Source organism: Schistocerca piceifrons, chromosome 1 (assembly GCF_021461385.2).
Source record: "Schistocerca piceifrons isolate TAMUIC-IGC-003096 chromosome 1, iqSchPice1.1, whole genome shotgun sequence".
Lineage (NCBI taxonomy): Eukaryota > Metazoa > Arthropoda > Insecta > Orthoptera > Acrididae > Schistocerca > Schistocerca piceifrons.
The window spans coordinates 858607865-858625010 of record NC_060138.1 but is presented as its reverse complement, the minus strand read 5'-3'; the positions used below and the strand labels follow the sequence as shown (position 1 = coordinate 858625010).

The 17146-nt window shown below is 44.8% G+C and overlaps 1 protein-coding gene across 2 annotated transcripts in view; it reads right to left on the bottom strand.

Moving 5' to 3' along the window:
* Window positions 1-17146, bottom strand: part of LOC124715789 (matrix metalloproteinase-2-like) — a 912762-nt gene that overhangs the window by 33637 nt on the left and 861979 nt on the right. For both annotated transcript variants that reach the window (XM_047243123.1, XM_047243122.1), the window contains exon 5: window positions 13134-13279. In XM_047243123.1, coding sequence (XP_047099079.1) covers window positions 13134-13279 — 146 coding nt within the window. The remainder of the gene's footprint in view (window positions 1-13133; window positions 13280-17146) is intronic.

The following is a 17146-nucleotide window of genomic DNA, read 5'->3' as shown; positions in this document are numbered from 1 at the left end:
GTGCACCCCGAAAAATGGCAACAGCGCATGGCGGCCTGGATGGTCACCCATCCAAGCGCCGACCACGCCCGATAGCGCTTAACTTCGGTGATCTCACGGGAACCGGTGTATCCACTGCGGCAAGGCCGGTGCCTCAAGGACACTGCCATAGAGGTTTTTACAAATTGTTGTTCCTTTAGAAGTTCTGATGATCGAAATAGGTACTTCGTGAAGAATTATTTTATCGACGGGCCTTGTTGATTCTGAAGTATTACTTTCTTCGAGAACTGAATATCATTTGCAAACTTCTCAGTCCAACTGCGTACCAGTTGCGATAATTTCGTAAGCAAGTACTTTTCCTTCAAGGAGACACCGCGAAGGGCTTTATGGGAGCCAAGAAACACGGCGTTAATGCAGAATTGCGTTATGTGTAGGCTTCTGGAACTCGTGAGGAAGAGAGCGGTGTGGTTTTGACACGATTGGCGGTAGCACAAAACGTGTTTATTTCTACACGGTGATTTTGAGCTGCAAGAAAGTCATCTCACGCCAGCACAAGACACATTCCATAACTCTACAGCAAACAGATGCCAGTAAGACTTTAATTTTTGATGTGACGTAGGATACTCCATTGTTCCAGAACCAAGAGAAGCTGCAGGAGGATGAGGCGCCCCAGTTCATCGGCATTTCGACAGAGTCTAATCCTGGGCTTCACAGCAAATGTGACCCGCGAGCAGGCGGCGGGCAAACGCCTGCGAGCAGTCGGCATTGAACCCCACCATCATCACAAGGAGCAGGGTGGGGACTTACATAATCAAGGAAATAGATCATCAGGGAAATGCCTGTCGCATTGCAGATCAGTTACTTCAACCTGCAGATCATCAGGAATTGGGTGGTGAAACATTTTTTATTTTCCCATTCGGTTGCGCTTCGGGTACTGATTCATGTCCCAACATGACTGTAAGACGCATGTTGCTGCTGCTACTGTTGTTGTTGTTGTTGTGATCTTCAGTCCGAAGACTGGTTTGATGCAGCTCTCCAAGCTACTCTATCCTGAGTAAGCGTCTTACTGTGTTCGTTTCTTGGTCTCCCTTTCAATACTATACTAAAGATCCCTTCTTCTAGTCAGGTTGCACCACAAATTTCTTTTCTCCCCAATTCTATTCAGTACCTCCTCATTAGTTACGCGATCGACACATCATCTTCGACATTCCTCTGTAGCCCAAAATTTCAAAAGCTTTTATTCTCTTCTCGTCTAAACTGTTTATCTTCCATCCTTCACTTCCGTGCGTGGCTACCCTCCATACAAATAATTTCAGAAAAGTTTTCCTAACACGTAAATCTATATTCGATGTTAACAAATTTCTCTTCTTCAGAAACGTTTTTCTTGCCATTGCCTCTCTGCTTCGGTCTTCATCAGTTATTTTACTGCCCAAATAGCAAAAGTCACCTTTCCTAATCTAATTCCCTCAGCATCGGCTGATTTAATTCGTCTACATTCGATTCTTCCCCCCATGAACCACGGACCTTGCCGTTGGTGGGGAGGCTTGCGTGTCTCAGCGATACAGATAGCCGTACCGTAGGTGCACCACAACGGAGGGGTATATGTTGAGAGGCCAGACAAACGCGTGGTTCCTGAAGAGGGTTCAAATGGCTCTGAGCACTATGGGACTAAACATCTTAGGTCATAAGTCCCCTAGAACTTAGAACTACTTAAACCTAACTAAGGACATCACATACACCCATGCCCGAGGCAGGATTAGAACCTGCGACCGTAGCAGTCCCGCGGTTCCGGACTGCAGCGCCAGAACCGCACGGCCACCGCGGCCGGCTCCTGAAGAGGGGCAGCTGCCTTTTCAGTAGTTGCAGGGGCAACAGTCTGGATGATTGACTGATCTGGCCTTGTAACACTAACCAAAACAGCCTTGCTGTGCTGGTACTGCGAACGGTTGAAAGCAAGGGGAAACTACAGCCGTAATTTTTCCCGAGAGCATGCAGCTTTACTGTATGGTTAATGATGATGGCGTCCCCCATTCGGATCTCCGGGGGAAGGGGGGGGGGGACTACTCAAAAGGACGTCGTTATCAGGAGAAAGAAAACCTACGAATCGGAGCGTGGAATGTCGGATCCCTTAATCGGGCAGGTATGTTAGAAAATTTAAAAAGGGAAATGGATAGGTTAAAGTTAGATATAGTGGGAATTAGTGAAGTTCGGTGGCAGGAGGAACAAGACTTTTGGTCCGGCGAATACAGGGTTGTCAATACGAAGTCAAATAGGTGTAATGCAGCAGTAGGTTTAATAATGAATAAAAAATAGGAATGCGGGTAAGCTACTACAAACAGCATAGTGAACGCATTATTGTGGCCAAGACAGACACGAAGCCCACGCCTACTACAGTAGTACACATTTATATGCCAACTAGCTCTGCAGATGACGAAGAAATTGAAGAAATGTATGATGAAATAAAAGAAATTATTCAGATAGTGAAAGGAGACGAAAATTTAATAGTCATGGGTGGCTGGAATTCGGTAGTAGGAGAAGGGAGAGAAGGAAAGGTAGTAGGTGAATATGGATTGGGGGTAAGAAATGAAAGAGGAAGCCGCCTGGTAGAATTTTGTGCAGAGCATAACTTAATCATAGCTAACACTTGGTTCAAGAATCATGGAAGAAGGTTGTATACATGGAAGAACCCTGGAGATACTGGCAGATTTCAGATAGATTATATAATGGTAAAACAGAGATTTAGGAACGAGGTTTTAAATTGTAAGAGATTTCCAGGGGCAGATGTAGTCTCTGACCACAATCTATTGGTTATGAACTGTAGATTAAAACTGAAGAAACTGCAAAAAGGTGGGAATTTAAGGAGATGAGACCTGGATAAACTGAAAGAACCAGAGGTTGTACAGAGTTTCAGGGAGAGCATAAGGGAACAAATGGCAGGAATGGGGGAAAGAAATACAGTAGAAGAAGAATGGGTAGCTTTGAGGGATGAAGTAGTGAAGGCAGCAGAGGATCATGTAGGTAAAAAAGGCGAGGGCTAGTAGAAATCCTTGGGTAACAGAAGAAATATTGAATTTAATTGATCAAAGGACAAAATATAAAAATGCAGTAAATGAAGCAGGTAAAAAGGAATACAAACGTCTCAAAAATGAGATCGACAGGAAGTGCAAAATGGCTAAGCAGGGATGGCTAGAGGATAAATGTAAGGATGTAGAGGCTTATCTCACTAGGGGTAAGATAGATACTGCCTACAGGAAAATTAAAGAGACCTTTGGAGAAAAGAGAACCACTTGTATGAATATCAAGAGCTCAAATGGAAACCCAGTTCTAAGCAAAGAAGGGGAAGCAGAAAGGTGGAAGGAGTATATAGAGGGTTTAAACAAGGGCGATGTATTTGAAGACAATATTATGGAAATGGAAGAGGATGTAGATGAAGATGAAATGGGAGATACGATACTACGTGAAGAGTTCGACAGAGCACTGAAAGACCTGAGTCGAAACAAAGCCCCGGGAGTAGACAACATTCCATTAGAACTACTGACGGCCTTGGGAGAGCCAGCCCTGACAAAACTCTACCATCTGGTGAGCAAGATGTATGAGACAGGCAAAATTCCCCTCAGACTTCAAGAAGAATATAATAATCCCAATCCCAAAGAAAGCTGGTGTTGAGAGATGTGAAAATTACCGAACTATCAATTTAATAAGTCACGGCTGCAAAATACTAACGCGAATTATTTACAGACGAATGGAAAAATTGGTAGAAGCCGACCTTGGGGAAGATCAGTTTGGATTCCGTAGAAATACTGGAACACGTGAGGCAATACTGGCCCTACGGCTTATCTTAGAAGCTAGATTAAGGAAAGGCAGCCGGCCGCGGTGGTTGTGTGGTTCTGGGCGCTCCAGTCCGGAGCCGCGCTCCTGCTGCGGTCGCAGGTTCGAATCCTGCTTCGGGCATGGGTGTGTGTGATGTCCTTAGGTTAGTTAAGTTTAAGTAGTTCTAAGTTCTAGGGGACTGATGACCACAGCAGTTGAGTCCCATAGTGCTCAGAGCCATTTGAACCATTTTTTGAAGGAAAGGCAAACCTACGTTTCTAGCATTTGTAGACTTAGAGAAAGCTTTTGACAATGTTGACTGTAATACTCTCTTTCAAATTCTGAGGGTGGCAGGGGTAACATATAGGGAGCGAAAGGCTATTTACTATTTGTATAGAAACCAAATGGCAGTATAAGAGTTGAGGGGCATGAAAGGGAAGCAGTGGTTGGGAAGGGAGTGAGAGAGGGTTGTAGCCTCTCCCCGATGTTATTGTATCTGTATAATGAGCAAGCAGTGAAGGAAACAAAAGAAAAATTCGGAGTAGGTATTAGAATCCATGGAAAAGAAATAAAAACTTTGAGGTTCGCCGATGACATTGTAATTCTGTCAGAGACAGCAAAGGACTTGGAAGAGCAGTTGAACGGAATGGATGGTGTCTTGAAGGGAGGACGTAAGATGGACATCAACAAAAGCAAAACGAGGATAATGGAATGTAGTCGAATTAGGTCGGGTGATGCTGAGGGAATTAGATTAGGAAATGAGACACTTAAAGTAGTAAAGGAGTTTTGTTATTTGCGGAGCAAAATAATTGACGATGGTCGAAGTAGAGGAGATATAAAATGTAGACTGGCAATGGCAGGGAAAGCGTTTCTGAAGAAGAGAAATTTTTTAACATCGGGTATTGATTTAAGTGTTAGGAAGTTGTTTCTGAAAGTATTTGTATGGAGTGTAGCCATGTATGGAAGTGAAACATGGACGATAAATAGTTTGGACAAGAAGAGAATAGAAGCTTTCGAAATGTGGTGCTACAAAAGAATGCTGAAGATTAGATGGGTAGATCACATACTAATGAGGAGGTGTTGAATAGGATTGGGGAGAAGAGAAGTTTGTGGCACAACTTGACTGGAAGAAGGGATCGGTTGGTAGGACATGTTCTAAGGCATCAAGGGATCACCAATTTGGTATTGGAGGGCAGCGTGGAGGGTAAAAATCGTAGAGGGCGACCAAGAGATGAATACACTAAGCAAATTCAAAAGGATGTAGGTTGCAGTAGGTACTGGGAGATGAAGAAGCTTGCACAGGATAGAGTAGCATGGAGAGCTGCATCAAACCAGTCTCAGGACTGAAGACCACAACAACAACAACATTCGATTACCCTCATTTTGCTTTTGTGTTCATGTTATATCCTGCTCTCAAGACACTCTCCACTCCGTTCAACTGCTCCTCCAAGTCCTCTGCTGTCTCTGACAGAATTATCGGCAAACATCAAAGTTTTTATTTCTTATCCTTGAACTTCAGTTCCTACTCCAAAATTGTGTTTGACGCATAAACTTACAAATCACTTGACTAAATTTTCCACACTTTTTCGTCGCTGGTAAGAATGTGTCTGTGATATCTACATGTTCATAGAGCTATAAAGAATATGCAAAAAAATCTTTAGAAACACTTGCAAGGTGGCTCGGGCGTCGTCTGTTATAACCTCTGTGGGACGTAAGAACTTCAACATCAAGTTAACATAAATGGTCAGCTGTGTGTGCCAAGTAATCTTTTATTAAATCACCATTAGAAAGGGCGCAAAGACTTTATTGAAATTAGTGTAATTTTGTAGCTCATCCGAACAGCACACTCATTCCATTTTTCTTCCTATTCTTCCACCACTTCAGAGAGCTGCCTTTTTAAATTTATAATCTATTCTACACGTTGAGACCGCTCACATTTTCCGTTTTTGCATTCACTGACGTGGTAAGACATGTAGTGCCTTTCTACTTTCTGAAAGTATTAAATGTTCTATAATACACTTAACATTTAGCGAACCCATCTTTCCGTGTAAAACGATAACCTCGCACTGTGAACTGAAGCGCGAATACGTTGTCGGTGTTAAGTAATGCCGTGGGAAAACCGACCGGTTATAACCATTACTGGTATTTTAGTTCTGAATGACTGGTATTTTTCGGTATTTGTTTGGTCTGCTGTGTTCCGGCCTGAGGTATGCTTGTACGTACAGTGTGCACGAGCTGTCCCCACCTCTTCTACAGGAGAGTTTCGCATTGTTGTTGCCGGACATCGGTTATATTGCAGAATGACACCAACCCTACTCTGGAAATATTTTTACGGAGTGATGTAGCAATGAAGTGCAGTACTTCATTTGCTCTAAAAGATTAAAGATTTGTCTGCTATTTGTATGAAAAATAAAAAAGGAAATTATGCTAAAAGCAATAAATTAAAAACTCAACAATAATTCAGTCACACAATACAATAAAAATTGAAAGTAGCTGATCTGTTGGCCGCATCTACATCAATGGTTTTATGTGTCTGTAGTCCTTAAAAATGGACAAACTGACAACAAAAACATAGTTCTTCAATCTCAGTTTTCTCCCTTGAGCACTGACTATTCGTAATGCCCAAACAGTGGTAACCCCCCCCCCCCCCCCCCCCCCGATTACAACATGATTTTTGAGCAGTTTCAAAAAATTTGAATCGATAGAAGAATATTGGTGCCTTCTTGTAGTATTCAACCACATCACTTTTTGAGGAAAGCAGCTAAAGGCGAACAGATTAAGTTTTCTTTTACTTGTGTATTTATTGCAGTATTTTGGTTCCATGTACCCTGAAACTTCTAGACTCAGTTTTTCAATCTTTCTTCGTTTTCTACATTTATTATAGAAATAATAGGAATAAGAAACCGAAACTCGGCTATATCAGAAACCAGTAATTTTGAGCGGTTAATAGTCAGGTTAAACTGGCGTAAAAAAAAGACAGTATAATTGAATGCCAGTTGTTTCAACGACAATTGCCATCGCTACTCGCCACTGCTGCTATTAGATGGCACCGCTGTCAAAACCGACCACCCTCTACTTCACACTTGGCGCCGCTGTCTTGTTGTGGCGACAACACGGTGTGCGCGCATTCCCGTCAAACTCACCACGTCGTAACTGCTCTGTTCACCAACAAAGGCCTAGGCATGCGCGAGTGATCACGCTCAAAATCAGCGAGTTGTTAAGCCCTGGTCTAATTTCTACTGAGCGACCTTATCTGCTCCTTAACTCCGGCATCATTTACTTGTGTTTACACTAAGGCGACAAGAGTCATGGGTTGGCGATATGCACATATACAGACGGCGACAGTGTCGCATACACAAGGTATAATAGAGTAGTGTATTGGCGGAGTTGTCATGTATACTCACGTAATTCTACATCTACATCCATATTCCGCTAGCCAACTGACGGAGTGTGGCGGAGGGTACCTTGAGTATCTATCGTTTCTCCCTTCTATTCAAGTCTCGTATTGTTCGTGGAAAGATAGATTGTCGGTATGCCTCTGTGTGAGTTCTAATCTCTCTAATTTTATCCTCATGGTCTCTTCGCGAGATGTACGTAGGAGGGAGCAATATACTGCTTGAGTCCTCGGAGAAGGCATGTTCTCGAAACTTCAACAAAAGACCGTTCCGAGCTACTGAGCGTCTCTCCTGCAGAGTCTTCCACTGGAGTTTGTCATCCCTGTAACGCTTTCGCGATTACTAAATGATCCTGTAACGAAGCGCGCTGCTCTCCGTTGGATCTTCTCCAGCTCTTCCACCAACCCTATCTGGTGCGGATCCCACACTGGTGAGCAGTATTCAAGCAGTGGGCGAACAAGTGTACTGTAACCTACTTCCTTTGTTTTCGGACTGCATTTCCTTAGGATTCTTTCAATGAATCTCAGTCTGGCATCTGCTTTACCGACGATTAACTTTATATGATCATTCCATTTTAAATCACTCCTAATGCCTACTCCCAGATAATTTATGGAAGTAACTGCTTCCAGTTGCTGACCTACTATTTTGTAGATAAATGATAAAGGATCTTTCTTTCTATGTATTCGCAGCACATTCCACTTGTCTACACTGAGATTTAATTGCCATTCCCTGCACCATGAGTCAAGTCGTTGCAGATCCTCCTGCATTTCAGCAGAATTTTCCATTGTTACAACCTCTCGATGTACTACAGCATCATCCGCAAATACCCTCAGTGAACTTCCGATGTTATCCACAACGTCATTTATGTATATTGTGAATAGCAACGGTCCTACGACACTCCCATGCGGCACACCTGAAATCACCCCTACTTCGGAAGACTTCTCTGCATTAATAATGACATGCTGCGTTCTGTTATCTAGGAACTCTTCAATCCAATCACACAATTGGTGTTCTTGCTTTTTTCATTAAACGACTGTGGGGAACTGTATCGAACCCCTTGTGGAAGTCAAGAAACACGGCATCTACGTGGGAACCTGTGTCTATGGCCATCTGAGTCTCGTGGACGAATAGCGCGAGCTGGGTTTCACACGTTCGTCTTTTTCGAAACCCATGCTGATTCCTACAGAGTAGATTTCTAGTCTCCAGAAAAGTCATTATACTCGAACATAATACATGTTCCAAAATTCTACAACTGATCGACGTTAGAGATATAGGTCTATAGTTCTGCACATCTGTTCGGCGTCCTTTCTTGAAAACGGGGATGACCTGTGCCCTTTTCCAATCCTTTGGAACGCTACGCTCTTCTAGAGACCTACGGTACACCGCTGGAAGAAGGGGGGCAAGTTCCTTCGCGTACTCTGTGTAAAATCGAACTGGTATCCCATCAGGTCCAGCGGACTTTCCTCTTTTGAGCGATTTTAATTGTTTTTCTATCCCTCTGTCATCTATTTCGATATCTACCATTTTGTCATCTGTGCGACAATCTAGAGAAGGAACTACAGTGCAGTCTTCCTCTGTGAAACAGCTTTGGAAAAAGACATTTAGTATTTCGGCCTTTAGTCGGTCATCCTCTGTTTCAGTACCATTTTGGTCACAGAGAATCTGGACATTTTGTTTTGATCCACCTACAGCTTTGACGTTAGTCCAAAATTTCTTAGGATTCTCGTGTGACTAGGGCCTCCCGTCGCGTAGACCGTTCGCCAGGTGCAAGTCTTTCGATTTGACGACACTTCGGCGACTTGCGCGTCGATGGGGACGAAATGATGATGATTAGGACAACACAACACCCTGTCCCTGAGCAGAGAAAATCTACGACTTAACCGGGAATCGAACCCAGGGGCTTAGGATTGACGTTCGGTCGCGCTGACCACTTATTTTTACATTTTGTTCGTTGTATGTGGTCGCAGCGGACGTCACATGACATCCGTTGAAGTTCGTTGTTGATCCTTTCACTCAGCTTTTTATTACAGAGGCTAGCCAGCTCTCCGGAGGAAAACGCTGAGCTACCGTGCCGGCTTTCACTCAGCTACCAAGGGGGGGGGGGGGGGGGTGGGGGGGGGAATCGAACCCGGGCCCTTGGGACTGACAGTCTGTCGCGCTGACCACTCAGCTACCGGGGGCGGACGGTTCTCTGGTTCAATTGAACCGATCATTGACTGGAAATGCTAATGTTCGGCGACTTGGAGACCATTTGCAGCCATTTATGGACTTCATACGAGCAACGATGGAATTTTTCTGGATGACAATGCGCCATGTCGTCGAGCCAAAATTCTTCTCGATTGGTTTGAAGAACATCCTGCTCTATTCAGGCGAATGATTTGGCCCCATAGATCGCCCGACATGAATCCCATGGAACAATTGTGGGAGGTCAGTTCGTGCACAACATCCTGCACCAGCAACACGTTCGCAATTATGGTCGGCTATAAAGGCAGTATGGTTCAGTATTTCTGCAGGTGACTTCCAAGGACTTGAGTCCATGCCACGTCTATCTGTTGCACCATGCCGGTCAAAAGGCGGTGCGACACGATATTAAGAGGTATCCCGTGAGTTTTGTTCGCATTCGGGAGGACGACGATTCAATCCCGTCACCGGCCATCCTGATTTAGGTTTTCCGTGATTTCCCTAAATCGCTTCAGGCAAATGCCGGGATGGTTCCTTTGAAAGGACACGGCCGATTTTCTTCCCCATCCTTCCCTCACCCGAGCTTGCGCTCCGTCTCTAATGACCTCGTTGTCGACGGGACGTTAAACACTAAGCTCCTCCTCCTCCTCGTGAGTTTTGTCACGTCAGTGTATACGGCTTTTTTGCTGTGCATCCGCATGGCGATCCGAAGTAGGAACTGTGCTCTGATCACTGTTGTTTATTTATTCTCAGCCAATTTTGATTTTGGTGGAGGCACCTGATCTGCGCTGAGCAGTTTCGGCGCGGTGCTGGGGCGTGTCTCGCGGCGCGACGACCCGCGGCGGAGCGGCAATCGCGGCGGCGGAAGCGCCTATCGCGGGCCGGCCGGCTTTCCGCGCCTATCGCAGCCCGCACAGCCCAGGAAGCCCGCCAGACGCCGTATCGCAGGCCGCCGGCCTGCCCTCCAGTTAATAATACGACGGCTGGCCGCCTGCGCCTGCTGGCGCGATACGTGCATTACGTACGTATCAGCCCGTACAAGGAAGATGGCGCGAACGGCCACATGCGTGTTTGATTCCCGAGAGAGAACAGAAATGTCCAAATCAAACGGCTCTGAGCACTATGGGACTTAACTTCGGAGGTCATCAGTCCCCTAGAACTTAGAACTACTTAAACCTAACTAACCTAAGGACATCACACACATCCATGCCCGAGGCAGGATTCGAACCTGCGACCGTAGCGGTCACGCGGTTCCAGACTTAAACGCCTAGAACCGCTCGGCCACCCCGGCCGGCCAGAACTGTCCAAAACTACTGTGCACTGGCAGGCGCTTAACAAAAAAATAAATAAATAAATAAATAAAATAAAAATAAAAAATACAATAACTAATATTCTGAGAAAACATACCGAAAATATTCCGACAGTGGATGGAATCTAAGATGTCACTGCGCCACCGGTATACTGCTCCGTGTAGGTACACCAGGTGGTTAGAATTAAAGTGCAGCTTCTCACATAGGCCCAGTATGGGCTCTGATTATTGTATGGCAGCGAAACTTAGTAGATATTCTAAAGCCTAGTTTACACGACGACATTGGGTTGCGCCACTCGTTGTGTGGAATGAGTTGCACGCAAGTAGTTGCATATATGACTGTAGGTACGGCGACACCAGTATACACTTCAGTTTCGTCGTTTTGCCGGTCCCTGAGTCGTGTCTGAAATGAAAGTCTTGGCAGCTGCACATCGCACGAGTTCTGATGGTGTTAAAAGCTTATTGCGTGGAATCGCTGCATAAGAAAAAAATAAGAAACGTGTTTCGATACGTGACTGGATGAAGAAAAGACGTCAGCTCGGTTGCTCAGCATCCTCGCTGAAATTATTTATAACGGACGATCCAAGAAGTTCCTTTAATTATCTTAGAATGTCAGAACTGTTCACGTTTCTTCTAAATAGAGTTAATTATGTGATAAGGAACAAAGGTACTGTAATGCATGAAGCACTGTCCCCAGAACTGAAATTACATATATTGCGTGCATTATAATCGACAACACTCGGCATGCTATAAGATACGGTTTTAGTTGGAGATGACGCTTTTTCATTAACACCAATAATTATTAACATTAATAGTAATAATTTTTAACATTAATAGTAATAATTTGTAACATTAGCAACAATAATTACTCGAAGCAGGCCGCATTAAGAAGAGAATGGTTTGCAAACTACTCTTGAAGAGAGATACTTACAGTGGCAATATTTCAAAATTCAAACATATGTGAATCGGAAGCACTGCAGCGACGTTTTAAATAAATGAATATTGAATAAAGAATGCAGCTTCTTGAAGTTGTATAGCTTTCCCTCCTGTCAACAATATTTCTTAACAAAGAGTTGGCCAACTCGAACGATGGGATTTTAGTCTTGTAGACAAGAGCATTACCACAGCGAGAATTACGCTTGCTTGTATTTTTCTTAATTCAGTTGTATATGTGCTCCTAACTCAATAAATTTTTCCCTGCAGCTCAGATATTGTCAAACGATCTATGTTATGATCGCACATGACGGTCTCACCGGCAGTAATATGTTGCTTATTTTTGTAATCAGCATCACTGAAATCCTACAAACACCTATGCAAAGCATAGATATCCAAAAAGCGAACATTATTCTCCCTTCCCCACTTCATATTTCAGTTTGTCTACACTCTACGAACACACATAACCTCAAAACTCATGCAACTAGTGTCGCCAAAGTTGTAACACGCCGAAAGTTTTTAGTTTAACCAAAGAGTTGCGCAAACGCGCGGCACGCATGCGCAGTGGCCAGTAGTGCAGTTTACCTGCAACCTAGTGTCGTCGTGTAAACTAGGCTTAATGCGCAACCGATTTAAGTTGGAAAAAAATGGTTCCAATTTTGACCACCAGGTGCAAATATGGCACTGTGAATGCATGAACGACAGTGCAAACGTTTCCATGTATAATGAATTAGGAACGGAATGTGTGCAGAAAACGTCAAACAAGTGAGAAAGGCATAATGTTGCTTTTATTATTAACCGCCACTTTCACAGTTTGTTATGTATCAGCATCAGGGGCTTCGACGGGATATTGTATGGCGCCAGATATGCACCTGGTGGCGAAAATTGGAACTAATTTATTACAAGCGTGGATCGGTTCCCCATAAACGCACTAGCATAGGTACCACATTTCACTGCAGTGCTATAATTACGGGCCACACTGGACCTCTGTGATGACCTGCTCTTTAATTAAAACCACCCGGTAGTTTACTACACTGCCTGACAAAGTGAAGCACCCTCATAATGGCAGGTGCAAACGAAATGAATCTTCACGGGTTGTGCAGCAACCTGACGTTATTTCAGTGGTTACAAAATTGAGTCAAATGCAGAAACAGCTTGGTAGTATGAGCCCACTTTTCAGTATGACGTTGCGCTCCCTCTGGCCTGGAAGCATGCGCTGATTCTGTAGAATTTGCAACAACTTCAACTGTTTTACATTATTTGTTTGCTTTTGCATTACTAAACTGTGTCTGTAAGTTTATTATTTTGTGGTTTATATTTTATTTGTAATATTAAAACACTGTAACAACATCGGCTGGTAGTTGAATGGGTATTTAAATGAACAAGCAACTGTCTATGCTTCTGCATCCTACAATGGCTGTCATTCGTCAAGAAGCACGTTTCAACTGAAAACATTGCGAACCCTACATTTTATCATTAAAAGAATCCCAGCTCTTGATTCGGCCAAATTGGGAAACAACACTCACCTTGTCCCGAAGCGTCTTCTTCGCCGAGCAGCCAGATCTCATCCTCGTCGAAATGAGCGTCTCCTCCTCTCCCTTCTCCCGGGAAGAAGGCGTGAGCGAGGATCTGCCCTCGCCCGTCGAAAGGGAAACCGTCCCCGTGGTACAACCTGCGGAACGCCCAATTCTTTGTCAAGGACTGTCTAAATCCATCAGATGTAGGCACTTCATCGCCATGCTTATACAGGAGGACTTCAAAAAGGAAGTTGCACGTTATTACGGCAGGCAAGTAATTTTTACTGACTGTTGCACTGCACTTCAGAGTGACACAGATACATGACACCATTTTTCAACGTAGACACAGAGTCTCTGCAAATAACATTCTGAACGTTCTACTGATCTTACAATTCTTCGATGATAGAAATTCTCTCTTTGGTCTCCGAGCCATTTGAAAACTCCTGTGTGAACGTCCTCGTAGTTGAAAAACCTGCGAGTGTTGCGAATCAGTTCCTCGACGCCCTGGACGTTGTCGTCTGCGATCGATGGTCCCACAGGTGGTCAAACGTACACTACTGGCCATTAAAATTGCTACACCAAGAATATATGCAGATGATAAACGAGTATTCATTGGACAAATATGTTATACTAGAACTGACTTGTGATTACATTTTCAAGCAATTTGGGTGCATAGATCCTGAGAAATCAGTACCCAGAACAACCATCTCTGGCCGTAATAACGGCCTTGATACACCTGGACATTGAGTCAAACAGAGATTGGATGCCGTGTACAGCTACAGCTGCCCATGCAGCTTCAAGACGATACCACAGTTCATCAAGAGTAGTGACTGGCGTATTGTGACGAGTCAGTTGCTCGGCCACCATTGACCAGACGTTTTCAATTGGTGAGAGATCTGGAGAATGTACTGGCCAGAGCAGCAGTCTAACATTTTCTGTATCCAGAAAGGCCCACACAGGACCTGCAGCATGCGGTCGTGCGGTATCTTGCTGAAATGTAGGGTTTCGCAGGGATCGAATGAAGGGTAGAGCCACGGGTCGTAACACATCTGAAATGTAACGTCCACTGTTCAAAGTGCCGTCAGTGGGAACGAGAGGTGACCGAGACGTGTAACCAATGGCACCCCATACCATCACTCCGGGTGATACGCCAGTATGGCGATGACGAATACGCGCTTCCAATGTGCGTTCACCACGATGTCGCCAAACACGGATGCGACCATCATCATGATGTAAACAGATCCTGGATTCATCCGAATGAATGACGTTTTGCCATTCGTGCACCAGGTTCGTCGTTGAGTACACCATCGCACGCGCTTCTGTCTGTGATGCAGCGTCAAGGGTAACCGCAGCCATGGTCTGCGAGTTGATAGTCCGTGCTGCTGCAAACGTCGTCGGACTGTTCGTGCAGATGGTTGTTGTCTTGCAAACGTCCCCATCTGTTGACTCAGGTATCGAGCCGTGGCTGCACGATCCGTTACAGCCATGCGGATAAGATGCCTGTCATCTCGACTGCTAGTGCTACGGGGCCGTTGGAATCCAGCACGGCGTTCCATATTACTCTCTTGAACCCACCGATTCCATACTGTGCTAACAGTCATTGGATCTCGACCAACGCGAGCAGTAATGTCGCGATACGATAAACCGCAATCGCTATAGGCTACAATCCGACCTTTATCAAAGTCGGGAGCGTGATGGTACGCATTTCTCCTCCTTACACGAGGCATCACAACAACGTGTGACCAGGCAACGACGGTCAACTGCTTTTTGTGTATGAGAAATCGGTTGGAAACTTTCCTCATGTCAGCACGTTGTAGGTGTCGCCACCGGCGCCAACCTTGTGTGAAAGCTCTGGTAAGCTAATCATTTGCATATCACAGCATCTTCTTCCTGTCGGTTAAATTTCGGGTCTGTAGCACGTCATCTTCGTGGTGTAGCAATTTTAATGGCCAGTAGTGTATTTGTGCATGAGAACTGAAGAAGGTGGATACATTGCCATTCCTTGCCTTTCCTTTCTCCCCTCCCCCCCCCCCCCCTCTACCTTAAATTTACATATAATGTAACACAGCTGCGGATTCTGCGTGGTGCACAAGCGCGTTCGACCTCCTATGGGAATCTCAGAGCAGCGAACATGAAGGAAGTGGTCAGGGACGGCGGATAGGTAGCCCTCGGTGGGAATGCGGATCGGCCGTGAGGCGTGCCGAGATGTCAGTGCAGTTGCGATAACGCTATGTCCCGAATGACGTAGTGATTAACGCACCTGGTTAGTACGCAGGAGATCCCGGGTTCGAATCCCGATCCGGTCCACATTTTGACTCATCGCCGCTGATTGCGCGTAACGTCCCGACGCAGCTGACAGCAGTGATCCCCTCCCTTCCCTTTCCTTTCTCCCTTCTGTTCCTTCAATTTACATCCCGCATACTTCAACTTTGGAGTATGTTTCCAGTTGCTGCACCCTTTTCCCTACACACTACGCACATATTTATCGCAGCGCAGCAGAACTGTGTCTGCAGGGGGCCCAGAACATTTACTCAGTCCTGGCAATGCGCCAATCTTACTGCGTAATGGTCTTACCGTTGGCGGACGTACGTAACTTACTTCTTGAAGTCCTATCGTAAAACACCGATAAATCTAAAAACGCATATTATTAGCAGCCTGCGGCGTGACTATGTAAAGCCACTTCTAAGAAAGAAATTAGGATTTAACGCCCGTCGACATGGAGGTCATAAGAGCCGGAGCACAAGTTAGGAAGGTTTGAAGGTTGGGAAAGGAAATCCGTGATGCCCTTTCAAAGGAACAATCCCAGAGCATTCGGCTGGAGCGATTTAGGGAAATAACGGAAAATGTAAAATATATGGCCGGACGCGGATCTGAACCGTCGTCCTCCCGAATGTGAGTCTAGGGTGCCAACCACCGCGCCACATCGCTCGGTTTTAAGAACAAGTATCGCGTTAAAACATTCATTCTGAGGGTGAACTTTATACAGTTCCGAAGGCGCAGGATTAGATGAAACGTGAGATTTCTCTCACGATTACAAACTAAGAGCTGACTTGTATTAATGCTGATGAGTGATAAAGGGATATGCAGTGCAGTGTTGTCTGGACTGTTTTGGACGATTATCAAATGGTTCAAATGGCTCTGAGCACTATGGGACTTAACTGCTGTGGTCATCAGTCCCCTAGAACTTAGAACTACTTAAACCTAACTAACCTAAGGACATCACACACACCCATGCCCGAGGCAGGATTCGAACCTGCGACCGTAGCGGTCGCGCGGGTTCAGACTGTGGACGATTATCAAAATGAAAGTGAATAAACGATGCAAATCGGTACGTACAGCCATTTTTAGGGCTCCATACCTCAATCGAAAAAAAAAACCCGACTTCTTATAGAATCACTCTGATTCTATCCGTCCGTCTGTCTGTGTATCTGTGTCTGACGGTTAAGACCCATTTTCCTCCGGAACGGTTAGACGTATCAAGTTGAAATTTGGGTCACATACTGATGTCTACGGTTCCTTGGCGGTGTAAAAAATTAAAGCTTGTGAGTCAATAAACTAACAGATACCGCCATTTATGTCACATATTTTGATACTCGCGAACTCACTGACCAAACCCATAGTTAATTTCCCGTTGACCTAGAATCATGACAGTTGGCGTGAAGCAAAGTTCCACTGCAGAAGTAAAGGAAAAATCCGTAAATTGTTGATTTGTCATCACATTACACGATTTTTTTTGTGTCTTACTGTCCGACTGCCCACTTGTCCGCCTCTTAAGAAGCCTTTTTCTCAGGAACGGGTAGACGTATCAAGCTGAAATTAATGTTACATACTGAAGCCTACCGTACTTTCATGTCGTAAACAATTTAAGCTTCTAATTCGCTGAAACCAAAAGTGTGGCAGTTTATGTCACATATTTTGATATCTTGCTAGTATCGATACCGATAACAAGAAAAAAAACTGTCTACGTTCTCGATTCGCGGAAGCTCGCAAGGAAACCTCGGTGCGCGAATCTTACAAGCAGT